The 27,276-nt window shown below is 47.1% G+C and overlaps 1 protein-coding gene across 2 annotated transcripts in view; it reads right to left on the reverse strand.

The window, feature by feature from the left end:
* MYO5B (myosin VB) overlaps window positions 1–27,276 on the reverse strand; it is a 403,624-nt gene that overhangs the window by 282,684 nt on the left and 93,664 nt on the right. For both annotated transcript variants that reach the window (XM_090037780.1, XM_090037781.1), the window contains exon 2: window positions 8,082–8,192. In XM_090037780.1, coding sequence (XP_089893906.1) covers window positions 8,082–8,192 — 111 coding nt within the window. The remainder of the gene's footprint in view (window positions 1–8,081; window positions 8,193–27,276) is intronic.

Here is a 27,276-nt window from a genome sequence, read left to right on the forward strand (position 1 = left end):
GGAAGTTCTTGGTGTAATATTTGCCAGGTGCACTTAACATCTGTTTTAAAGCACCTGTCTCTTGAAACCTGTGGGCATCGCATCTTTACACGTGCAACACCTGCTAATCCGGGACCCTGGGCAGGGGGTGAGTAGCTAGATACTTCAAGCAGAAAAGTGTGGGTGGAGCTGCGTGACACCCTGCTCATGGCTCCCAGGGGGCTGAGTGCTCAGCCCCCACCTCAAAAAAATTAAATTAAATTTTAAAAATTATATATTTAATTAAATAACTATCCATCACTTTTCAACCCCTGCCCTGAAAGCTATTTTGTCCATTTCACTGCCCTGCAGGGACCCTGTGCTGCATCCCAGGCGCACTTGGAGCAGAGGTGTAACTGAAGGGCTTGCCAGGTGCTGAGGGAATTGGGGTGCTGAGTAATTCCTGCTCGTGGTCCCCAGCAGACTACATGCTCCCATTCCTACCCCCCACAATTCCACTTTTCCATCTGCACTGCAAAGCACTGTTATTTTCCCTTCCCCGAGGACCCTGTGCTGCAAGGTTCCAGGTTCATTAGGGCAGGGAGGTTCTGGGTATGTGTGGCTGCCTGCTTGAAGTACCTGGAGGGCTGGGTGCACCCAGCTCCCACCCAACTCTCTGCTTTTCCAGCCTCTGCCAGGAAATCCATCTTGTCAATTAAATTTCTCTGCTCCAGACCCTGGCACCACCACACACTACCTCCCCTGGCACTACAACTGGGGTCTGCACAACCCTGCCAGCACTGGGCTACCCTCCACCTGCACACCAAATGAACCTGGGGGGGAGGTCCAGGCCCTAGCAACCCTTCTACCCCCTTCCACCACCACCACCGATGAACCTGGAACCTTGCAGCACAGTCCTGCAGGGAAACGAAACGGACAAGATGCTCTCTGGAACAAGGATGGGGTGCCAGGAGCATGCAGCCCTCCAAGCAGAACAGGCAGGGGTCACTCAGCCTCTCCCCAGCTCCTGGCAACCCCTCCAGGAAAGGAGCCCGGGACCACAGCACAGACTGGATGCAAGGAAATGAAGTTGACAAGATGATTTTCTTTTTCCAAAACTTGTGCTGGAAAAAGCAGAGGTCTTGGAGAACAGTCCCCAGGGCACCACAAGCAGTTGTTGCACAGCTCCCCCCAGCACCTGGCAACCCCTCTCTTCTCATCCCACACCCCCAACCCCTGCAGGGTCCATAACAGGAAGGCAATTTAACAAAATAGCTTTCAAGACAAGCATTGGGAAAAAAAAAAAAGGTGGACTTTCCTGGTTGGGAAGCCCCAGAGCACCTAGTCCCCCCAGCACCTGACAATCCTTCCACCACCCCCTCCACTCTCCCACACCAAATGAGCCTGGGACTGCACTAGGTGGGGTCCATTTCCTCAAGGGAAGGGAAGTTTAACCCCTCTCCCTGACCCCAGATTCCAGCTGGGGTTTGCAGGGGTGGGAGACCCTGCCCGCATGCCGCCCTTCCCCTCCCCGCCAACCCTTCCCTGCTGGAGCAGACAGCCCAGCCCAGAGCTAGAAAGCATGCTGGGATTTAAACTTGAACTAGGAAGGGATCTGGAACAGAAGCTTCATAAACCAGTTTGACCCAAATCAGTTAAATCTGACCAGGTTCAACCAGGTTTATCCAAAACCAGGTTTCAGTCATTTTGAACTGATCTTCTGTTTACGTGAGCTGAACTTCTCTTCTGTTACAGGTTTAAACCAGTTTCTGACTACCTAACCCTGTCTGTGTGCAACTTCTGTCCCTAGTCCAAACAAAAGACCCCCAACAGGTCAGAATGGTTTTGGCACTATGGATTCCTATTTGAAGAAGTTTCTGGTTTTATTTTATAAATCAGGTATAGGTGTTTTTACACACCTAACAGTGCTAATACTATGTACACACCCTTAAAAAGCATCTCATGGCATCCCAAGGTGCTGTGGCTTTGGTGCAGAACCACTAGGCTCTGCAAGTTCACTGGCCTGAGGATCAGCAGCCCCATCTACAGCATTCAGGCTTGAGTTACAAATCTCATTTTAGAAAAAATAATGTTTATTGCTCCAGCCAAATTTCATGAGATTATCTCCAGTTCCGCAGAAGGATTGTGAACAGGTCAGGATTCCCATGGGATGCTTGACAACTCTCTGCTCTAGAAAAATACTGACAGCATAAAGTATTGCCAGGAACAGATTGGTTGGAATTAAGCATCAAGGAAAATTCCCCTAAAAAAGGGAACCAGATACATGGGGATACATATTAGTTGTCAGGAGCAGAAGTCTTTTAAGTTTCCTCAAAGATCCCTTTGTATTCAATGCCTTCCTCTGATGCTTGCACATGTAATTCCATACTTAGCCAAAGCTCAGATGAAGAGGCACTTCTAGCCAGCTGGTTCTTCACATGAATGGCCTACACGATATACAATAAATTTCACAAGAGAAACATCAAAAGGAAGAAACGCATACATGTTATCCAGCAATAAAGAGATGAACATAAACAGTGACTGTTGAGAATTTATGAAGGAGACTTGGCTCTGTAAATGTTGCTTTAGAGCAGCAGCTATCGACAGACAGAAGTCAATAAATGAAGAGATATGCAGGAAACTGTAGTAACAGGTTAGCCAAGTGGACAGGTTTCAGTTCAACAAACAAACTAACTAACTGTGGTGCAAAAATCCACACCCCAAATCAGATCCAACAAAACTAGATTTGGGACAGGTAGCTCCAAATGTTAGCCAATAAAATTACGTGAGCTTGGCTGAAATGTTATCATGCCACATCTCAGTTTAGGGGCAGTTCACCTTCATTCATTCGTTGTACCAGGAGGAAACAGCCATCGAAACCCGGTCGGAGAATGGAACAGGCATTTAGGATTTCCCCCATCTTCTCAAAGAGAAGATGAGTGGACTCCCAAGTAACATCGCCGGGAAAACAGTACACTAAAGCATTTGAGAGAACGAAACATGATGAGCATGTCCACACACACACAGGGCATCTTAATGAGGGGTTTTTTGTTTTTTTAAATCTTGTCTGCACTATCTATCCAAATAGTGCTCTCTTGGTTTCAGGGGGAAAAGTAGCTCACCAGTTTCAACTACATGTTGAAGACTGAACGAAAAGTCTCTACTGACAAGCACTGGAGACCAGTGCAGCAACGGAAGCTTCTCCCATATCACCCAATCCAGAGAGCCCCAGGGGGAGGAAGAGCCACCCAGGCACAGATCTTTGTCCAATCATTCACATCTCTCCTGGGGCAAGCCACAAGAGCAGCCAATTAGTGCCAGTTCCAGGCTGGGTAACAAGACCAGCAGCTCATTTCATCTAAGTTAATAATTCCTGGCTAAGACTTGACAATTATCTCAAATGATTGAACTTGTTCTTGGGGGAATTCTTGTTTGTCTGCCTCAGAAGCAAAAATAGCAGTAACCAAATACATAGTTCAAAAATAATCCACAGCTGGCAGCAAAGCCAAGGGAAAGCTGGTTTTCGTTGCTTCCATCAACTGGTCCAAAGCAAAGGCAGGCAGCTCTGCAGGTTGGCTGGGGAAGACTTGCAGGTGTGGTGCTAATGAGAGCATAGGGGTATAATAATAATACAAGGATGCCAAACGTCTAGGAAGGACAGAGATGAGTGGTAGAGTTTGGAGGCCGAGTTCGCAGTGAAGAAGTAGGCTGGCAAGCCAGAGAGACCCTTTTATTCTGAACATGAATATTGGTGACCTCCATGTAGTTTCATCAGTAGTTACAAGGATGAAACACGAGGAGGAGGATGCAAGAGCTAGTACATGCTAGCAGCTCCAAAGCTGGCTCTGACTGCTGGGGTGGGGGGGTCTTGGTGAGAGCAAGAGGGGCACAGAAAAGAGGAGGAAGCCCCCCATGTGACTGTCAGAATAAATGTCACTATTGAGTGAATGTGAAAGGGGGTTCTTCAGCTACAAATAAGGAAGAAAATTGAGTTTATAAGATGCATGACTCCCCTGGCTCCACCCTTTGCATTTAGCTGACAGGAAAGTCCCTAGGCACACAACAGAAGGGCAAAGCCCTTGGTTGAAGGGACAGGGAGGGGCAGTTGTTCTGTATGTAGGGCTGGCCCCGGGCAAATCAGTCAGTGAACCACTTCCACCTGGGTGCACAATATTTTTTATCCAGCTGCACGTACAAAAGGATGTACGCAAATTGGAGAGAGTCCTTTCGAGGGCAAGGAGAATGGTTACAGGCCAGGGCACTGGGCTTATTCAGTCTGGGAGAGAGACTGGGGGGGTGGGATTTAATAGCAGCCTCCAAATCCCTGAAGAGGGGTTCAAAAGAGGATGGAGCTGGACTGTTCTCAGTGGGGGCAGATGACGGAACAAGGAATAATGGGCTCTAGTTGCAGCAAGGGAAGTTGAGGTTGGATATTGGGAAGAACTCACAAGAAGGGTACTTAAGCACTGGAACAGGCTGGAACAGAGGTGGTACAAATCTCCATCCTTGCAGGTTAAGGCCCTGGCTGGGATGAGGGAGTTGGGGATGGTCCTGCTTTGAGAAAAGGGGTTGGACTAGATGATGATCTCCTGAGGTCCATTCCAGTCCTTATTTTCTATGGTTTTATGACCCTGTAAATAAATCTATCCAGACTCGACTTGAAGTGTTGCTTTCCTCATGACACCGGCACTCGGATGTCTGCAACACCCTCTTTGTTTATACTGGGCTGAAAAGAGACTGTGTTGTTTGCACAACAGGTTAATCAGGCGTGTCTCATTCCTGCTCTCCAGCTTCCCGTTCAGTAATGCAGCAAAATGCTGTGCAATGGGCCAGAAGTTTGTTGGCAAAAGCCATGAATTATTCACACAGCCCTCAAAGCATTTTCAGTTTGGGGAAGTGGCATCTCTTAAGCATGTTAGTAATGCAGCAGATCAACCCCCAGGACAACCAAAAAATGATCCATGAAAGAAATGCTGGTTTAGAGATGAAGGGGTTTACAAAAATATACATTTCTCGGTACCATTTAGAGCAGAAAGTAGCAAGATCAAACTGGCATGCTGGCAGATTCAGCTCTTAAAATGCTACCCTACCAGATCACCGTGGACCAAACCCAAATGTTTCAGAGCACAAGGCTAATGAAACCCAGCAGCTTCAGGCTTATTGTCACTGCACGCTAATGAGGTGAAATTCACTGCTGTGTGGAATGAAGACAGACAAAGCCTCTACCCAGTCCTCCAAAAGCAGCGCCTAGGTGCTTGCCATCCTCAATGCACCCAACAGGAGTAAGCCTCCTCACCGGATCGCTCACCCAGCAAGGCATTTAGGAGCTACAGGACTGGGCATGTCCTCAGCAGAGTAGTTCAGATCTCTCTACACATGAACGGAGCTGGAAGCTCCAGGTATTTCAAGAGGCGAAATGTGTGAGGTCGTTTGGAAAGGGATGGTCCTGTCAAGCAGGGGGTTGGACTAGATTGCTTCCCAAGACCTTTTCTAGTCCAACTGCCCTATGATTCTCAGCTCAGGGTTTTAGTGGCTCCCTCCCAGAGTTGCACTCCATTACCTAGCTTGATGCATCAAAATCACGACATCCCTAACAAGCTCTCTAGTCATTTCTGTTGCAGTGACAAAAAAAAAAAAAAAAGCATTTCATCATGATGTGTCGCCATATGTTACTGCACTGCTATGGTCTCACCACAGCTATATGGTTTTCCTGCAGGGAGAGAACTGAAAAAAGGAAACCTTATACCAAAAAGCATCTTGCTCCTGCAATTCTTTCCTAGACTTTAATGCTCTCCTCAGCGCTAAAAAAGATTTATCAACCCAATTATTCTTCGTTACTCATACTCTCCCAACAACCTATCTATGGATTATTTCATTTACAGATTTCTAACATTTCAAACAAACCCATTATCATGGCACTTAACTGGATACAAAAACAAGGCATATTGTAGGGCTGTGTGAAACAGCAGGGTTTCGAAAGAACAGCGTTTCATTTTGCTGTTTCAAAGCACTGTTCAGTTTTGTGGAAACTATTTTGGTGCGTTTCAATATTTTGCCCACAGGCTATAATGGGGGGGGGCGGGGGGGGGAAATCACAAAAATTCCTATAGCTTTGTCATTTCTTGCCCGATTCAGATGAAAGTTGCAGGGATGGTAGCCTCTTCTGAGGGCATGAAGGCTGCCACATTTCAAGGAGATAGGTGCAGCAGTGTTTGTGAAACTGCACCTCAAACTGTTCAAAGCAAAACTAATATCACTTGCGCAGCAGCAGCCGCCGCCTGCTGTCACCCCGCATGCAGATCCAGGGGCCCACGCCCAGCGGGCGCTCGCGCTCAGATCCACGTGCAGGACGACAGCATGCTGCCACTGCCACCTGGGACCAGTGCCAGCACTGGGTTTTTCCCGGTGCTCAATGCAGGCTGCGCCAGGCAAACTCGGGTGCTGGCACTGGCCCCAGCCGGCAGCAGCAGCATGGTGTCATCCGCATGCTCAGCAGCTGGTGATTGTAGAGCTTTAAAAAAGTCCTGCAAATTACTGGCTCTGGCACCAGCGATTGGGGCTTGGCACCTGCGCAGCAACAGCACCATGGCGCGGGTGCAGCACAGCCTTGACAGGGTGCTGTGCTGCCCAGGAAGAGCTGGGGGAAAACCGAGAGCTGGGGGAATTAATTGAGCCTCCTGGATGATTGGTTTAGGTCCCACCCCAAGTACTATGATGATACTATGAAAACCCGTGCGCAGATCTGGGGGCCTGTGCCCCCGGGAAGAGCTGGGGAAACAATCAGAGAAGTGGGGAATCGAACCAGGAGGTGGATGCCAATATCCAAGCAGTCCTTCCCCACTCTTCCCCTCCCTCTCCTTAGTTTGTTTAGCTGCAAGCAAGCCAGCTTCAAAACTCTAAACGTTTTGAGTGCCCTCATTTCACTTCAAAGTTGTTTCGATGCCTTTCATTTCGATTTCGCTATTCTGAGTTGAAAATGAGTTGAAACCGCTTCAAAATTAAACACCCATTAAAATTTTACACAGCCTCACTATGTTGCCTGAATCAATGAATTCAGCTGTTCCAGGATTTGACAGGAAAGTCTTGATTCCTCATCTGTCCACACATCTGTACAAACTGGATAAACTACAACCCTTGACAGCAAGCACACTTTTCAAGAAGTTTTATCCTAGGCTCCATCAACTGAATGGCCCACCTAGAACATCAGTATCTCATTGAGCTGTGACTGGAAGAAGGCAATATTCAACACCCTCTCTCTATGTTACTTATATGCTAGTTTGAAACCCCAGTGTGGTCCCATGGCCAGGGCCGACAACCAGGGGGCACCCAACTTTCAGCTACCTGGTGAAGGGAAAGCCCAGGATCATGATACTGGTCTCCACTTGCACTGAAAAGTAGAAAGGACAGGATGCATATATGGAATGGCAGGAGACACGATTATTGGGATCAGATCCCCTGGCAATTTTAAAACAAGTGTGTGCCAGGAGACCCACGCTGCAGCCCATTAAATGGTTTAAAGCTTTAGACTACAATTTATTTCTAATTCAGTATGCATGTACTCTAGAAAATGAAAGCAACAATCAGTTTCTAAGAAATAAATTAACATGACTTGGAGAAATCCATTCCTCAGTACTTTGAGGAAATGAGTTTCATAATTGTCATGCTTAGTACCACCGACAATAGGACAAGCATTAAAACGGAAAGAAGGTTTTAATAACTGAGCATGCATAGAAAAAAAGCTGTTACTTGGGCAGACACTTTCTGTATTCCACTCCCTTTTATTTCTGATACTTATGGCTTTGAATAAGCATCATAAAACATGTTCTCCTTTCAATTCATCCTGCAGCAAGGTTGTAACCTGGGGTTTCTGACAGCCTACTGTTTTGAAAATCATTTGGATGTCACTAACAGACTATCATAATTTCCTCAAGGGCCAAGTCAGAGAAGGCAAGTTGTGAAAAAGAAAACCCTTGTTTTTGAACAAATCTCTGTGAGAATCAGACACAGTGGGAAGAGAATGTATTTAAAGAGACTAAAATATATGCCAAGAACATGTGGTAATTCATGCTCATTCAGAGGATAAATCTTAAGTTCTGAACTGCCACCAAGGCAATAACACTTACAGTTTCATCTTCGAGTTTTAGGCGCAGGCTTTTGTCTCCTTCTTTGTAATCCTTGATAATTTCTGCTGATCTCCAGACTTCATTAGGGTCAGGAATCCAAACCCTTGTGTACTGGGAAAAAAACAAAATGAAAACAAATCATGAAATGATGCCGATCTGAGATATCTACCCCCTAGGGCTCCAACCATTTCAGAAAGGAGGGAGGTAGGTGCAGGAAATGCAACTTGTGCCACAGGTGCAGCTGCAGCCACCATCCTCCACAGGCCGATCATGCAACACAAGCAGCTGCTGAGGACTTGGAGTCCCTGAAGTGGGCGTGATGCCCCTGCCCTGCTCTGCTCCCCCCAGTACACCAGCTGGGGCCTGTGATGTGCAGCTGCATGGGGTGCTGGACTGTGCCAGGTTCAGCAATGACAAGCAGGCAGTGCCCTGCCCCCTCCCCGCAGCATCTGCTCCCTGCTCTCCTTACAGCTGGAGCCCCCAACCCATAAAAGAAGACCAAAGGATGGGGAACAGGCACCTGCCAGCTGCTGCTGAGCCTGGCACCCCATCCAGCTGTCCTTGGTAGCCCCCAGGTGGAGCAGGACACAAGTGGCTTGGGGCTCTCCTCCATCTGGGGTCAGCAGCAGGTAGGTCACCTCTTCCACACCTGCTCCCTCTTGGTTGCCCCCCTCCTTAGCATGCCCTGCAGCATGGGGCTCCAGCCACATCTTGGACTTTGCAGGCAACCCAGATGCCTGCAGTGAACTGGGAGCAGGCAGCAAGCAAGCATGCTACACAGCTGAAGGGGGGTGCAGGCATGCCCCTGCACCTCCCTCCCCCAAGATCAGCCCCTTGCTCTGAACGTATTGTGAAATTAGGGGAAGCTATAGCCATTTATTTCAATGGAAGCAGGGTGGATTTCTACCTGGATGAACAGCTTATGGACTCTGATTTTGATCACAAACCAGGTAATTTCTAGATGGGACTGTAGCTGGTTTTCTGCCAAGTACAAAACCAAAAATAGTAGAATACATAACTACAGTATTTTCTCACATACAACATCTGCTTCCCACCCCCCAGAAAGAGAGCTGCTAGAAATCAAAGTATACATTATATGAGAGAAAAATGCTAAGAGTAATTTCTGCTACTTGCCAGGTTAAACCAAAAATAAGATCCACTGAAACCTGCAGGGAACAAAACAATAAGCAGGCTCAATTCTCTGGCTGCTGTTACTCACTACAAGGAATTATCTTTTCTTCTTCGTTCTGCCTTTCAAAAACAAGGTGTGTATTATATCTTGTGCATGTCATCTGCGAGAAAATGCAGCATATTCAACCGTCTAAGAGACTCCAAATTTAGTTGTATTGACCACGATTCAGGCTAGGCCTTCAAAAAGCACTGACCTAGTCCTTAGACAGGAACTTTGAAAATCAAAAGCAAATGAAAAAGGGTTGCTTTTAAATGCAAAGCATGCCTTTTGAGAAACGAAGATCTTCAAATGCCAGCTAAGCAGGTACATATTTTTTAAATGTTTCCAAATAAATACAGCATTTTTATTAATTTGTTAATAGCTTCATCATTACACAACTGTAAGAATTTGAGATAAGGTGCTTAAACATGTTTGCAGCAACGTAAAAAAAACCACCCAACACAACACTAATTCCAATACTTCTCAGCCAACCAACAGAAGCCAAAAACCCAAGATGAATGGCGTGCAAAAATAAAATCCCTTTTCTGGCACCCACCCCAGCAATTAGCACTAACTTCTCTCATTTGCTTTAGCAGTATAGCCAAGATCAGTAGCAGGTTGCAGAGGTCAGGGACCAACACAAAGGGGGATGAGACTTTTCACAAGTATTTGCTGACATCAAAGGAATGAAGAGACTTGGGAATCCCAAGTTAAAAGCCAGAATATATTCCAGAATAAGTTCTGGCTAAAAGCATATCAAACCCAGTAACCGATTGAAGCAGGGTCAGCAACATTTTTGGGTAGTGCCATACACACCCACAACCCCAGCTTGTAAGATGTTGGCATGCCAGGGGTGGACGCCAGAGGACCAACAAGGGCCCTGATCACACTGTGGCAGTGTAGCTCTGGCCCCTTCCCCAGGACACGAGCACCAACCAAAAACGCCTTTCCGGCACGAACTCTGCAGTTCTTCCTCCAATCCACCTCCCCACTGCCGAGCGGCTCCCAGCCACTCCCCCACTCCCCTTCCTTCTCAGCCCAGAGCCTGCCATGATCTCCTTCCCCACCAATAGACTGGCTCAGGAACAGCTACTGTTCCCTTGCATTCAAACCTGGCAGCTCCAGCTACAGTGAAGTCCAGTGCTCATGATTTCAAACATCTGCAAGCGTCCTGTGAGCAGCATCTTGCTTTGGGGCTTGCGTGGCTGGAGCTTGTCAGGAGAGCTTGGAAGGGGACCATGACCCTCTGCCCCACCAGCCTGCTTTGTTCTCAGACACTCAAGCTCTCCTGCAAGTTGCTCAGCGTTTACTGGTTTTAACCGAGTAGAAGGGGACTACAATGAACTCAGCCTTTCTAGTGGCTATTTGGCCTTTCCACTTCCAAGCCGAACCAAACTCAGGAACTGCAGGTGGCAAATGAAGCCAGGTGAAGGAGGGGATTCGGAAGCTCCCGGCCATACCAAACACTGCAGTACCTGATCTCAGCAGAGCTACCCCACTGCAAGGACTCCTAGCAGTGCTGTGATCCATAGGACACACCAGAGATGGAATTACTACTTTGACGGCTCCCCAAGGGCATCACATTTCTGTTCAGTTCCCATACAATCCTCATCCCTGCAGTAACCAGACCCTACCCTGGGGGTCTTCAAAAGGAGGCTAGATAAATCACCTTGCCGGGGTTGTTTGACCCCAGTACTCTTTCCTGCCATGGCAGGGGATCGGACTTGATGATCTGCTCAGATCCCTTCCAACCCTATTAAACTATGAAACTATTGAACTAATGTGTATCCGTCATCTATGGTTCACTTGTCCTCTCCCCCTGGGCATCTGCAGAGGAATATTTGGTGTTGAGGGAGTTTATGCTTTGGGGGATTTTTCTTTAAATCCACACACTATCCTGCACACGTCAGAAAAGTCAGGCTAAAGCTCACCCTGGGAGCAGAAAGCAATAGTGGCTCAGATGGACTTCAGTTCCTGAGGGAATTTACTCTGGGACTAACAGACTAAGTCCCATCCCTTCCAGCAGGAAGACTTAACTTTGTGACGCTAATTTCCCATCGTGTCAAGGGAACAGAGCTGTCCAATGCAGCCTGAAGCTAAGGAGCAAGATCTCCAATTTAAATGACTGTTCTAGGAGAAGGCAGGAAGAGCAGGGAACATGCACACTACGCTGCTATAATATGTACGGATGAGAGGACCCTTTTGCAACCTTCTCTGTTAGTCGGAGGTCCCTACAGAGGCTGCGTGTTCTCACCCTTACACCGGTGCAGCTTGTCTCAACACGCAGAACACATTGCCTTATTCTGGCACAAGTCACAGACACAAACAGGTTCAAGGAACCCTCCTGGCCAGAACATGGGGACCGACAGGAGGACCAGTCCAGGGGTATGAAACCAGAGAAATGTGCAAATAGACATCTCAGGAGAGCTTTGGACAAGGGGGATTAAAGACGACTTGAAAATAAGATTTTGCATATTTATATCAGCATGTGAGATCCTGAGAGTTCTTGGTATCCACAGAAATACAGGTTGGGGGGAAGGCAAGAAGTGGGGGAGTCCTCTCAATACAGATTGTTTACTGCGAGCTGAGAAGAAACGTGGAAACCTCCCAACACATTCTCCTATATATAGAAGCCCTCATCCATAGTATCCAAACATCCATATGTTTAATAAGAAATCCCAAAAGGCAGAGCACAGGGATTAACATTCAAATCTCATCTAAGCCCTCCTGCATCCCCAAGAGGGGATAAGTCTGGAAAGTAAGCAGAATCACCCATACATATAATAAGATTATGATGTTACTCGGCATCCTAACACCCCATTCTAATGAGGTTTAATTCATTTAGGTGGCAGTCAATTAGACTTTACCTGTTACCATCCAATGAAACAAAATGCCCTGACCAGCCTACTTGAAAGCATTCCCCTGTGCTACATCAAGTAGGTGGAGGCCAACACACCACAGCTGCTGCATTACGACTCAATTCTGCAAGTATCAGCCATCAAGCAAAGGGCAGAGCACTGCAAATACCCTGATGGGAAGTTAGCAGGACTTCAAAAACAAGCAGCACCCCTGCCACCAAGCCTTACATCAATCAGGGCCCTGGATATTCCCCCTCAACCGGGGGGGGGGGTTTACAGCCAGCTGGCTGCATTGTCTTCAACTGGAAATGAGAGCACCAGTTTGTCACAACAGGGAAACATTACACTGATGTAATACTGAAATTAAGGAACAGCTTGATAAACTTCCAGAAAGACCTCAAATTAGGAAGCAAGGGCTGCAGTGCAGAAGTAGCAATATCCCCAGTTTTCACAATCCATGCACATGCTAAAAGTTCAGCTTCTACAGACCAGCTTTTCTGAATGTGAAGCCAGGATGGCAGCCACACTAGATGGGCTTGAGGAGACCTGGGAAGTATACATGGGACAGTACTCGCCACTGGGAATGCAACAGAGAGAGAAAAAAAAATCAGCCAAGGCTGGTTGCAGCAGGCAGGCTGCAAACAGCTGCACCAGGCTCCATAGCTCCAGCATTAGCTCTGTGCTGGCAGCGACTGTGCACGCACCTATGAGCAGACAGCAGTGATAGGACCTGGCCCTGAGGCAGCGCAACCTTCCTGCTGTCCGCTCCAAGGTGCGCGCACAGTCGCCGCCAGCACAGAGCTAATGCTGGAGCTATGGAGCCCGGTGCAGCTGTTTGCAGCCTGCCTGCTGCCTGCTGCAGCTGCCCAGAGCCCAGGCTGTCTACAAGCCGCTGCTCCGGGCTCCAGAGCCCAGTCATCAACAGGGATCCTAGTTTTCCATTTCCCCACAGAAAAAACAGAGAAAAAACACGGATTTTCCCTTTTAGAAGAGAAACCCATGGATTTCCCCCTTTTGTAAAGAGCTTTGCAGGCTGGCAGAATTCTAGCCTCCAGGAGCTGTTTGCAAAAGGGGTAGGAAAAACCTCAACCCTGCCCAGAGGGGTGTAAGGAAAAAAAAAATCATAACAAACAAACCAACAAACAAACCTTGAAAAGCAGATGACCTTTTCCCCTTTGCTGACAGTAAGAAAAATGTTAGCCACAAAACCGGTCTCAAGCAGCCCAAGCTTGTTCTGTGCATCTCGCAACTTTGTAACGCAAGCAGAAAAGCCTGAATGCAATGTAACGGTTAATGTATAAATACCGAGCTGTAAACTCAGGTCAGGGGAGATCTCGGTCTTTGTGACATTGAGTAACCCCTCTGCAGAGCAATAAACTAGCATACGGACACTCCCTCGTTCTCTGCCTAATCGATCACGGCTAGGAACGAGCCCAAAGACAGGATGTGGCCAATGCTCTTCTGTGTATGAGCACACCCTTCGGTGTATGGGCGCTACGCAGTAGCTGGTCAAGCCTTTTCCCCAATAGGGGAAGGGAGGGGGAAAGGGCAGGGCCCGACACCCACACTTACCTCCAGCAAGAAGAGCCTGCCATAAGTGGGGCTCAGGGGTTGCGCATCAGGGCTGAGGGTGCAGGAAGGTTTGCAGTCAGCCAAGCATTCACCAGGAGGGGGTTCACAGCCTCCTTGCCCCCTGCCAGAGTGCTTGGCTGGCTGGAAACCCCCACCGCTCCCGGCCAGCTGCAAGCTCCCCACTCCCTCAACCCCCAGCCAGCTTGGGCGCTCCAGCCAGAAGTGGGGGTTGGCAGCCGGCTGGGAATGACGGGATTTCCAGCCAGCTGAGCACTTCCAACCCCCTCCCGGCCCGACTGCCTGGCCAGCTGCAAACCCTGGGTCACAAACACTGTGCTCCCCACCCTGCTGCCCCCCCCCCAGCTCTCCAGAGTGCAGCATGTGTGACTGGTGTGGCAGGACACAGCAGGGTGTAAGAGAAAGCTTGTTATGAGGGTTTTGTGGAGGAGCCATGTGCATGAGAACGCACGTGCAAGATGGCCAGCTAGCAGATTCACAAAGCTGGTCACCACCAGTTTGAACCAGCTGGAGCTTGTTTTGCAGTGACCTTGTGACCAAGTGGAAAAACCCAAGGCGAGTGGAAATTTCCCAAAGATATGTGCGTATATATACCTATGTATGCCTATATTTGCATATGTATGACCTGTTGGTATAAAAGGTGCTACAGAACTCAGTTTGGAGGAGCTCTTTGTCTACGGGGCACTGAGCAATGTCCCTGCAGAGAAGTAAATCATCTTGCTGACACTCCCTCATTCTCTGCCTAATTGATTGCAGCTAGGAACAAGGCCAGCAAAAGGGACGAGATCAGAGATCAGTGCTGTTCGGCGTATGAGCACACCCTCCGGTGTATGGGTGCTACACACTAGCTGATCCAATTTCCCCTACAGGGGCCACGCATGGGAGGTGCCTCCCACTGCAAGCTCTGTGCTGCCCTGGCCACACTTCCTCTGCATGCATGGGGGCAATGCACATCTGCCCTGCCCCCACCCTGCCACACAGATCTTGGGGGCACAAGTCCACCCTGCCCCCCAGGAGTGTACGCTGCCACTGGGAGCTGGCCCTGCCCAAGCCTGCAGCAGGCAGCAGCTGCAGGGGGGGAGCCAGCTTGGGCTCCTCCTATAGCAGCTGCTGCCTTCCATTTGGGGCAGGGGGCTGCAGACCTGGATCCATGGCCCCATAGCCCTGGCAGCTGGGGGCCCCCCTTCCAGCAGGGCTGGGGGGCAGGGGTATTTAATTTTAGCCACGGATTTTGGAATTTTTAAAAACAAAACAAAACAACAATCAGAGAATTTGCAATGTTTTATTAGAGAGAGAATTTGTGATTTTTTAGTCATGGAAAACCAGGATCCCTGGTCATCAGCAGGGGAGAGGCTGAGGTTGTGTTGCCTCTGCACCCCCCCCACCCAACCCTCTGCTCCGAGGCACGCATGCAGCTGTTTGCAGGCTCCCAGCTGCAGTCAGCCCCAGCTCTGGGTAGCTGCTGCCAGCTATGGAGTCTGGGCTGTTTGCAGCAGGGCTTGCAGCTGAGCCCACCTGATTCCCACCCGCTCCAAGCCCAGCCCCACCTTCTGGGATGAGGCTGGCGCTGCCCCTCGCCAGGAGCGCTGCACCTGTGCTGGCTTAGCTGTGTGGAGTGCGTGCATGGTTGGGATGATAGGCAGGCTCTGGGCCAGGGTTTTGGCTGGCTCCCCAGGGAAGCACAGGGGCTCTGGCGGGCCTAGGGCATTGTTGGGTCAGACTTTGTCTGGTGGCCCAGCAGCCCGGCTCTCTGCACCCATGCATCTGGTTCTGTGCGTCTGTGTGCACACATGTATCTGGTTCAGGATGTGTGCGTGCATGCATCTGTTCTGGTTCTCCGTGTTTGTGCACATGTGGTTCTGTGTGTGTATGCACATGTATGTGCCTGGTCCTCTCTCTCTCTCCTTCTCTTTCTCCTTCCTTCTCTCTTTTTCTCTCTCTCACTGCAACATGCTTAACAAAAAAAGTACACAAAAGGTAACATTTATGATTAAATATACTAATATGCAGTGCATCCTGCCACGTACTTCTCCCCCCCCGCCAATTTTGTTTTCTGGCATGCCGGCACTTGGGCACATTACAAGGTAGATGTTGCGTTTTTTTCGGCGCTCCAGCCAAAAAACAAAATTGCCTACCCCGGGTTAGGAGGAGATGTCTTGGCCACCACGATGGCTGAAAGGGACCTCGGGGTTATAGCTGATCACAGGATGAACACGAGCCACCAGTGCAAGAGTGCAGTCAGAGCTGTTCGCATACTGGGATGCATTAGCTGATGCATCGCGAGCAGAGCTAAAGTGATACTTCCTCTCTACTCGGCACTGGTGAGACCCCAGTGTGTGTCCAGTTCTGGACACCGCACTTCAGAAAAGATGTAGAGAATCCTGAAAGGGTCTTGAGAAGGGCCACAAGCATGACGAAGGGCCTGGAGAACAAACCTGATGAGGAAAGACTAAGGGATCTGGAACTATGCAGCCTGAGGAAGAGAAGACTGAGGGGGTTGGTGGCCATCTATAAGTATGTAAGGGGTGAATATCAGGAGCTGAGAAAAAAACCTTGTTCGCTAGGGTGCCCCGGGGAAGGACAAGAAGCAATGGTCATAAATTGTTGGTGGACGGTTTCAGGTTGGATACAAGGAAGAGCTTCTTTACGGTAAGGATGACCAGAATCTGGAATAGACCTCCAGAGGAGGTGGTGGTGCAGTCCCCAACCTTGGCAAGAGCAGGCTGTACAGACGCCTTGCTGGGATCGTTTGATCTCAGCCGTATTCCTGCGTAGAGCCGTGGGGCTGGACTCGAACTTTCAAGGTCCCTCCCAGCCCTTAATTTCTATGATTGTTGCACCCCAAATGAACTCAGGCCCTTCTTTGCAAGAGCAAAGTCTACTGTGTAACATTTAGGCCACTTTTAAAAGTTACTCAAAGAGTTAAAAGAAACAGCAGTCATAAAAATCATTTGCTCTGCAGCTGAACAGCAATAGATTTTTATATGTATAACGTGTAATTATTTTTAGGGTCGCTCAATAGCTGCAGCAGCAGGATCCTTTAGATGTTAATGGAGCTATACATATACTGTCAGAACAGCAGTTTTCCTAGTAGAAAGGGGGGAAAGAGGCATGCATTTTCTTCATGGCATTGCACCTAATTCTATTCATCTTAACACCTCCACTCTACACATGGACTTAAGGCAAAAGCTGCAAGGGGGCATTTGTCTTGATCTGCACAAAGATGGTGCAAAGGAAAGTTTTCTGTAGGATTACCACAAACAGAATGGCGGGAAAAAAAGTAAAGATTCTGACGTCACGAACTGCTGCACCTTTCTACACGAGCACAAAGTGCTGCAGAAGGCTATTGTAGCCTGCTGTATTTGAGTAACTTGTCTGGCAGCAGTCCTCTACCCTACAGGTGGCTGCATTCAGCGAGGAGCAAAGTGAGTCACTCCTGTGCCCCAATCTGTCCATGTTTAGCATCCTGCTCGTAATCTGCCTGCTTGCAGTTTCATCCTGTGATCAACCATAACCCCATCTCTGGCATCAGATAAAGCAGAACAAAGCCCACTACTAACCCTGTTTTGTAAACCACATTCAGAGCAAAGGGCTCCACCTCTTCCCTCCTCCTACCCCTGTGCCTGCCTCCCAGGTCCAAACAGGTTGCTGCTCCCATAGGACCTACCTACACGGACCCTCTACTCCAAGCCTTCCCTTCCCTGATTTAAAAACAATTCAGAATTACCTTGCCACCTACAGCTCAGTTTTTAGAGAGAACCAGTAGTATCTTTGTTCTTCAAAGGTAAAGGGTCACTCCAACATGTAAATCTAGGAGTGTACACTCCTTATAAAACCAACAGCAAATAGCTCTCCTCTCTCTGTAGTTTCCTCATCTCACAGAACACTAGCTATAATCATTTTCTCTTTACTCGTTCTTATCCTCTAAAAAGCTAGGACCTTACACCGTGTGAAGCCACTTCCCACAACCCCCTGAAACAGGAAGCGAAGCTGCCCCTGAACCTCCCTGCAAAATATAGGTACAGAGCAAAGGCAGCAAGCTGTGGCACCATGAATTTCTAACTAGACAGGTAGCTGTACTGCTTGTCAAGGCCAAATACAGCACCCATGCAGAGAGGAGCAAAGCAGTACGTTCCTGTGGGTTAACCAACACCCCTGCTTGCCTGTGGTTGGCATAGAACAAAAAAAAAATCCCAAAACGAAGCTGATGAAAGCAATAAGGAAAGCATATTCCATTGCAAAAATTACAGTCTTTATGTAAAGCAGATTTAAAAGTTGACTGTACTGTGCTATAGTAATATCCATTAGCAGCATTACGTTAAAAGACACGTCTACACTCCCATTATAAATCCCATTTTCATGGGTTTATAACCTCAGCCTTGAAAATTCACTAAAAGGCCGTAAAAAATAAAATACAACCTGGCCTATGAGATTGCTCCTCAGCCCTGGTTCTCCAGCAGACGCAGGCTGCTAATGAGTTAGTCATCCAGAAGGGCTTCTGTAAGCTCACATGTCCTATTCAGATGTTCTCCAGACCTGCCTTCCCTTGGCACATTTCCCTGCTCCAGCCTGCATTTCTCCACAAAGCATCCCTATTTGCTCCATCATGCTTTTTTTTTTTTTTTTCTTTTTAAATGCAGTATAGTTTTGCCAAAGGAGGTGAAGTAATATTATACACCTGACTGCGCTTTTGAGACCAACACCTCATACAGACGGCTGTCCCCCTTACTTGCACAGGGTGCCAAGGTAAGGCAATACAGCTCAGACAGATCGTGCAAATGTGCATGTGTAAAGTGAATACACACATTTGAGAGCACCTGGCTGGCTTCTAGCATCCAGCATCTTTGCGTGCTTCAGAAAGATTCTGTATCCATAGGTCCTTCCATCTCAGGAAGTGCCAGGAAGCAACATCCTATACAGCTCCTGCATCACCTTACTCTAACCCACAGCTGAGAAAACCCCAGTATCTGGTTACTAAGGAATCACCCAACCTCTGCCCCTTGTCAGAGATCCACAGGCAGACGCACTCTAGAGCAGTGGTTTCCAACCTTCTTTCCACTTGTGGAGCCCTAAAAAATTTCAGCTGGAGATGTGAACCCCTTTAGAAATTTCAGCTGGAGGTACAGACCCGTCTGAATAGTGACTGTGGTAGTCACATACTTTTGATTGATCAGTCATCTCTCACAGACACCGTAGAGCAGCATCCGGCTGGTAAGTGCATGTGGGGGAGGGAGGGGAGAAAGAGGGAGGCAAATTGAGATCCACACAGTGAGGGAGGGAGCAGGACCCAGCCAGGGTGGTGAATGTGCTTCCAATTTCAATCAAGCTCAATTGTTCAAGTCTGTGTGGCTCTGTGAAAGTTTCCTTCCTCCCAGACCCATCATTCTGGGCCCCAGATACTCCCCAAATGCATGGCTGGCATTCTGCATGCAAGGCCCAAGCTCAGAGGCATTGAAATTCAGATGCTCCCTAGTCATGCTTGCTCCTATCAAAAAGAAGCAAGCCAAGGGAAAAAGAACAAACAGCCCCTCATTATCACAAAATTATACAGTCAAGTTTCCCACATTTGTCAAACTTGCAGGGGTCAGCCTGCCCCATTTGCAATGCACAGCCTTCACCCTGAGAAAACCACCTGGTTGATCATGGTGTCTCCCCTGCTTCTGGCTGTGTAGAGCAATTACTTCTGATAATTGTTAAGGCAGGTGGATCAAGATTTCATCTGTGACTGGTCTGAAGCAAAGCACTTTCCACCTGGCCTGTGATGTAGCAAAGGATTTTCTTGTAAAACAGAGTGGCAGGTTTATATTTTTCCTACGTATCCCACCATTTAGATACACTGTGCATCAGATTGTCTGCAAAGTCATAACAGACTCCAGGTATATTACCATATAAGTAACACTAACAGAAAGCAGCATAAAAGGACTCAACTTGCAAAATGACAGGAGCTCTTCAGCACAGCAGACTGAGCAACAAACTGTTCAACTGGGCATCTGAGCAGCAGAGGAAAACAAAATCCTCTACTCATATCAGGAGCAGCACTTGTGTAGGTGTCACCACATTACAACTTGCACCTGAAAGAATGAACTTTATCCTTTAATAGAAAGCAATTCAGGGCTTAGCCTATCTTGATGGTACAGACAAAAAAGTGACAATTTTTCACCCAAACTGGCTCCTGACAGCACTCTATAGCCAAGACTAAACACAAGTGCATAGCTGCAGATGCTTTAAAAGGGTCTGATCTCGTAGAAATCTGAACCCTCGCTGCAGGAGGATTCAGATGACTGTGCTCCAGAGTAGAGCACCTTCATTAACTTCTGTCTGCACTCACTCAGAGCAGGGCTCTGCTGCCAGCTCAGCGCTGCTCCTGGCGCTGTTTTCAGAAGGGGAAGGGAAAGGAGTAGAGGGAGCTCATTCCAGGGGTTGCCCAGACAATACTGGAGGGTGGGGCAGGCACCCTCCCGACTAACGGGGTTGGAAAAACCCCAGAACAGCACCTGTCCTCTGGCTTTTCCCCCTCCCATCTTGAATCAACATGGGACCAGGGAGGCAGGGGGGACAGAGTTAGGGGAAGAAGCCACATCTCACAAGCTTCATTCCCTGGATCAGCTCCAAAATAGAGAGTTTGATTTCCCACCCTCCTTACCCAACAGCTAATATCTGTTTGCTCAGGTGGATTGGTCTAACTCATGGCACTTTACAGAAAGTGTCATGAGTTAGACCTAGGAGCTGCACCTTGAAGGTTCTTTAGTGACAGGTGGAATAGCAGTTAAGTGGCAAAAAACAGCTATCAGATAGAAACTGCTTTCAGCAGCTACCATTCAGGGATGGATCTGAGCCAAGAACACAAATGGTAAAAAAAGATTTTATAACCCATTAACCATCCCTTGAGCCACTCAGTTCAGTAAACCGTGGTTTTTAATAAAGTTAAATTTTCCAATTCACCATACTGCACTGTGAGATTAAGTAAAGCCATCTATAAAACACAATGAAATGATTCAGTGGTTTGAGGGGGAAAACAGAATTCTCGCAAAATATTTTGCAGGATAAAGAAGATGAACTGTAATACCAGAGTTGTAATCAAAATTTAATGCAATGAAAACTATAACCATGAAATCCTTTACTTGAAACAAGATGCATTATGGAGCCCTTAAAAGGCTATTCAGTTCTAACAAAATTGAGAAATCGACAAGAAACCGCTTACAATTTTTGCAAGTGTAGTATACACTTTTTTGTAGTATATTAAAAAAAATTAAGAAAAAGCCATTACGTCAGCACATTTCTTAAATTCAGCTTCCCAGTGTGGGGCCCAAAGAAGCCAATTAAGCACTGCAAGGATCTGAGGGCAGCATCAGCTCCTTTTGATGCCAATGGAAGTACTTTTAAGTAAGGAAGGATGGCACCTTCCTTGGGTAAAAAAAAGACATTGCATTTGAAGTGGTTCTGACTGACTTGAATTGAAACCTAGAAGTGGAGACGCCCATTTCACATGTAGCTTGTCCCTGGAAAAAATGGCAATTAACTCAAATTAACCATGATTGTCATGGGAAAAAAAGTGTCATTTCTGACTGATCAGAGTCAAAACCTTGGAGCAGCATAGCCCTTTGCACATGCAGTTTGAATGGCAATTAACTAAGTAGTCCCCTGATTGTACGGGGCAGGAGGGAGGGGGGGTGTTGGTATTAATTGCCATTCAGGCTGCATGTATAAGAACCCTCCCACACCTTTTGGTGCAGATGAGAAGCAGGGACAAATCCGAATGGGGATAAACCCAACCTCCGTTTTGTTTTTTGTTTTTTTTACCATGAATAACCAAAAAACCACCCCTCCCTCCCCCCCAAAAAGAAGGAAATTTGCATTCTTATATCAACAGGTTTGAGAGAACCCTCAAGGTTAGTTTCAAGACAATAAGTACTAAACCATTTTTAGAAATATTCTCCGAATACCCTGTATCTCCTTTTTGCATACCCAGGTATACATTGAAAAGAAACTAAATATCCTCAAGGCTTAAGTTTTTCAAATGTGTGTTGGGTTGTGCATTCCTCTGTTAATGAGATCTCAAACTGAAGGCATTTTTTACACATGCCCCAAAAGAGGAGGCAGGGGGTGCTTTAATTAAAGTGCTCAGATCCTTTTGTGCATCAGCATTCCCGTGCTTCAAAATGGCAGTGGGGGCACTTTATCTAGAACTGAAATGACTTTTAGATGAAAATGGTGGCAGGGGCACTTTAAAGCACAGGGACTGATGCACAAAACATGGAGGCTGGCTCACACACAGTAATTACCACTGCAGCAAACTGCATTAAAATCAAGTCTGCTCCAATGCACTGTTATTACGGCGCATTGCAGCAGCCTCCAGGCTCGTGTACAGGCAATCTGAGTTTGCAAGAGCTGATTATGAGAGGCTCAACCAGTTACAGTCAATTACTGCTTTTCCTCTGGCTTTAATGCACTTGAGTCTCTGAATTTGGAATTCAGATCTCTCTCATGGTAATTCTTTAAAAAGGCATGAGACAGGCTGGTTGGTTGGTCGAAGCAAAAATCTTTCTTGTCATCACACACGCTCAAAAATGTGTACATCTCAACAATCTAGCTTGCAAAACAGAAGGAAGACAAACCAGAACACAGCATTACTACTTTCTGGGCATATCTACACATGCATTAAGGCACTTTTTCTAACGTGCGTTAAATTTAGTGCCTCCAATGTGAGGTACTAAAGAAATGCACGTTAAGTTGCCTTAAGGCGCAGTAATGAATATGCACAGTTTAAGTGATACCTAACATACAGTAGCCTATTTTACTGCGCATTAGCATAATTTTACTTTATGCAACATTTTAAATGCTCAGTAAAAGAGGCTTCTATGAACTAAAGTGCACGTGTAGACGCACCCACTATTAGGATCCAGGAAAATGCTTAGCAAATAAGCGCCATGAGCCCACTGCAAGTCATTTAATTTCTCTGCATTTTCAGTGCTTTGCAATATTTACAGTAAGCACTGATATAGTGAGTTACGGTCCCATCATTTCACTGAGCTATGCTATGTAGTTCCTTGAGTCAGGGACTGTGATCAGTGTTTATAAAGTAACATCTCCGTCACCTTTTTATCCACTGCTCCACAAAGGCTCTTTTAGAGATTGTACTTCTCTTTCCAGGTATTTGTGCAATACCTACATTTTCAATATAGAAGACTCCTAAATATTCCAGGTAAAAATTATGACAGTAAAAACTAATAGTGGCCACTGACCTCAGCTTATTTTAGACAGCTGACTGGACTCTCTTGTCCCCTTTTTTCCCATCTCATCTCAATTGCTGGCTGCCCTTCATGGCACCCTGCCCCAATGGGGAGACAGCACTAAGGATTTTGTTGTCATTGATTTTACAGACTATCCTGGTTTTCACAGTTTCCTGAAGTCTGGGAAAACACAAATTAAGTAGGTCCCTAGTTAGACATCTCAAATTAATTTCCCAGGGAGTCAGGAAGTTGACATCATTAATTCAGAAGTAGAAAATGAATACAAGTAGCTGCTGCTTCACTTGTGCTAAATCACTAGTGCTCAACCTTATGCTCTGCAGGCTAGATGAGTGGCATAGTCTGTTTGCATGCCAGATCAGGGCTGGGAACCAGAACCACCCTTTTCTGCTCCCCTCCCCATGCACTAGGATTGGGTCCCAAAGGCCCAGCACTGCTCCCTGACACCTCCTGCCTCCCCTACCCCAAATACCAGGACTGGGCTCTAAAGTCTGGTACTGCCCCTGCCGGCTACCCCCTCCCCTCCCCAGGATTGAGCCCTGGGGACCAATGCTGCCCCATCTCTGCACACTAGGACTAAGTGCTGGATCTGATGCACAGGACACAGGACTCCCTATGGGCCCAGAGATTTGGCAGCTGGGGACAGTGCCACTGTTCTCTTGCTGCTCAAGTTCTGGACCAGCGAGGAGTCCCACGGACTAGATGACATGGCACCATGGGCCACATCCGACCTATAGGCTGGAGGTTAAGCACCCTTGTCCTAAAAGGAGCTGCACAAGTACTACTTAATGCAAGCCTATTCCTACAGGTCTGTGGATAAAAATCACAGCGCGCTATACAAAATAGGAGCTGCCTGGGAGAAGTAGGGTGGTTTGAACACAGTAGCTACTATGAAGGACATGAAGGTCAGAGGGGCAAAACCACATTTCTAGAGTATATCATGCTGGCTAATGGTGTAGACATTCTTTGACAGGTAGTGGTTAGGAGACAATAATAAAAGCTCTAAAACAGTAGGATACAGAAACTTTCTTTTTTTCTTTTTAAGAAGCAAAGCATGGTGCCCATTTACAACTAACTTATTAAACAATGGTACTGTTATAGTATTAGAAGTATGAACTGTGGTTAGTGAATTTAACCACTAAATTTCAAGTCACACTGGAAAATATTCCCTAGGCATTTTAGGAAAAAAAACTGTCATTTGAACATAATGACTACTTGCCTAATACTCTTTAAAAATTAGGACTTTTTTTTACCCAGGCTGTTTTGAAAAATGTTACCCCCTTTTTCCTCGAGTTTTTAGAGCTCATAAACCTCATCCTTCCCCCCCTCCCCTCCTTTTTACACAGACTGGAAGAGGAAGAAAAAAGAATCCCTCCCCAAAAACAAAAAAGCTTTCCTACTTTTTCAACTCCTTATCAATTTCTCAGCTTTACATGAACAAATTCAAATGATGAAAATATTTTTTCCACCAAGAGCTGAGCTAGAGAGTATAAAACAGGAGTTTGATACCATCCAGGGGAGCTCAGGGGATAATCCTGATCAAGGAATACACATGGCGATGCCTGCTGGGGCCAGAGGCCAGGCTTTAACACCCGTAATGACTTAACTGCTCCTCTGCACCCAGGTGGGTAGCCCCTGCATCCCTTGCAGGGTCAAGCCCCTAATTCATGAAATATTGTGCCATATTTTTAAATCTTGACCTCACAAGTTAGATACTTTCCCACTCATTCCTATATAGAAGAAAAACCAGCCTTTAACTCCAGAGTTTTTAGTAGATGCCCAGTGTCTCAGCATATTTTAATTTAAAATTAATAGTTCAAATTTCATTTGAAGCTGGTTTATTTTAAAAAGGGAATTATTATAAATGTAAATAAAAAATATCCCATTTAAATAAAAAAAGATCATTTATTTTTAAATCCAAGTGGCTTGAGACACTAATGCAAGAGCCATTACTTTTAAAAAAAAAAAAAATCAGGTCCGCCTTGCACAAAAGCAGCCTTTTGAGAAACACCCATGCAATACTGCTTCTGTGGGGAAGAGGCACATATCAAATACTGAAAATAGGTCGGCAAATGAAACAGCTGTAAAAAGTTAAAAAACTTGGTTAGAAATCTGCCTGCCTACTTTTCCTGGGAAAAGACAGAAACTTGGGGGAAGGCGCATAGCAACAAAGGCAGATCCAGCCAGACCCATCAGTTAGTTTTACTTTGGCCCCTGCAATCTGTAATCCTCCAGCCCATCTGTTGACAGCAGCAAATCTAATGAATACTCTGATAAAACTATAATGGAAGTACTGAATATCCAACAGCACTAGTAGTGAGTCTCATCTATAATACCATGCAAGTATACACAATCACACGTGGGAATCTCTTCAATCATAACTCAAAAAAAGTAGCCAACTGTGGGATAGAACAAAATAACTATTTAATATTTTACCCTTTTTTTTTTTTTTTTTTTTTTAAAGAAAAAAAATGCACCTCATTTCCAGGGGAAGTTATAGCAGTAATGTACTAGTCATCTATATAAGGATACTAGAGATGCAATGCTATGAAAAACACCATCGACTGTTCATAGCCATGAATGGTCAGGAAACTGGTTCTCTCACTGAAACCACCACACATCTTAAACACGCTAACCTACGGGCACCATGTTTTCATACCAACTGACTTTAGTCCTTTACTTCCAACATGGAACAGCTTCAAGGGAAATTCTGCGTTCAAGCACTGAGGAGGAGACCTAACCCAAAAATTTAACTTGGCTCTACCAAATTGGGCTAAGTCAAGATGTGTTCATCATTTAGATGTGCAACAGCACAGCTCCATACTTGGGCAGCCACTCAGCCCCCAGAGTGATACCAGCAGCAAGGCAGAGCACCACCAATGCGGCAACTGCCGCTTTTGGTACCCCTGCCCAAGAAGGCAGCACCCACAGCTGCTGCCCCAGTAATGCCCCCTCACTTATGCTACTAATGTCTTACTCGGGCTAGGGACAGAAGTTACACATAAACCAGTTTAAGTGATCAGAAACTGGTTTAAACCTGTAACAGAACAGAAGCTTAGTGCACATAAACCAGTTTCAAGGAAGCTGAAATGGTTTTAAAATAAACCTGGTTGCATGTAGTAATCAGACTTTACTGATGTAGGTCAACCCAGTTTATGGAACTTCTATCCAAGACCCCTTCTTGATTCAAGTTAAAAATCACAGTCAGCATCCCAGCATGCTTTGCAGCCCTGAGCTGGGCTACGCCATCTGCTCCAGAGAACACAGCTGGCCCTGGCCCTCTGCTCCCTAGCTGGGGCAATAAGGGCTGGCTGATGTGGGGGTGGGAAACCTGGCTGGAGACCACAGCTGGGTCTGTCAGTGGGGGGCCCTGCCAGGCCATTCCCAATTTGATGCTAGAGTGGAGAGGGTGGGAGGGGAATAGCCCGAGAAGGACTCCCTGCAGGACAGGGGCCTGGCAGGAGACCAGACTCCACCCCCTCCCACCTCTGCCGGAGACAGAGGCAGGCAAGCAGTTGATAAGAAGAAGGGAAAGGAGAGTAGTTTCTCTCAGCTCCCCCAGGCCATAGGGGAGGGGGAAACTGGGGCTGGAGGGACTGGTCCCCTGTCACCTGTGAGCACAGAGCCCAGCCCTGCAGGACCAGACAGAGCAGGGAGTGTTGGCAGAGACCTGGCACAATCATCACGTGTATGTGCTGGAGTTGGAGTGGGTCCCAGACTGCCTGGGCCGCCGTGACCAAAGAAAGCAGACAACCACACTTATATTATACAGCAGAACCTGTAAAAGGTGGGAGATGGGAATACCCCATCGACACAAGACGACACAAAAGACGACACAAAAGGCACTGAATATATGCTCACTTCAGAGAAAGGGCTATTCTTGTTCAAGCTTTTATAAATTCAATGCCACTAACTGTTCCCCTGCCCACCCCCTCAGCCTGGCAGGGGCTGCCCCCCCGAAGTGCCACAGGGTTATAGTAACATAAGATGATCGGGGGGGGAAGAGTGCAGAATCCTAGCAGGCACCACCCATCCACACTGCTCCCAAGACAGACTTGGCCAGGAAGGGGATTTAAAAAAATCCCCACCCTCCAGTGCACTAGCTCAGGGCTGGGACCTGGCCACATCCCTCAACTCCAGCAGGGGGGAGGGAAAAGCCTTGGAGGTTCAGTCCCTTCCCTGCAGCAGTGGCAAGCAGGCTGGGAGGTGTGCTCGAGCGCCTCCTGGCTTCTGGCCTGAGCCACTGCAGGCACGTGGCTGCATTTCCCAAGTCAAAAGGGAACGTCTGGTTCATTCGCCCCTCAGTTTAACTTCTGCAGCTTAAAGTA

The sequence above is a fragment of the Crocodylus siamensis genome, chromosome 3, assembly GCF_052110815.1.
Source record: "Crocodylus siamensis isolate JL-2025a chromosome 3, ASM5211081v1, whole genome shotgun sequence".
In the NCBI taxonomy this organism is placed as follows: domain Eukaryota; kingdom Metazoa; phylum Chordata; order Crocodylia; family Crocodylidae; genus Crocodylus; species Crocodylus siamensis.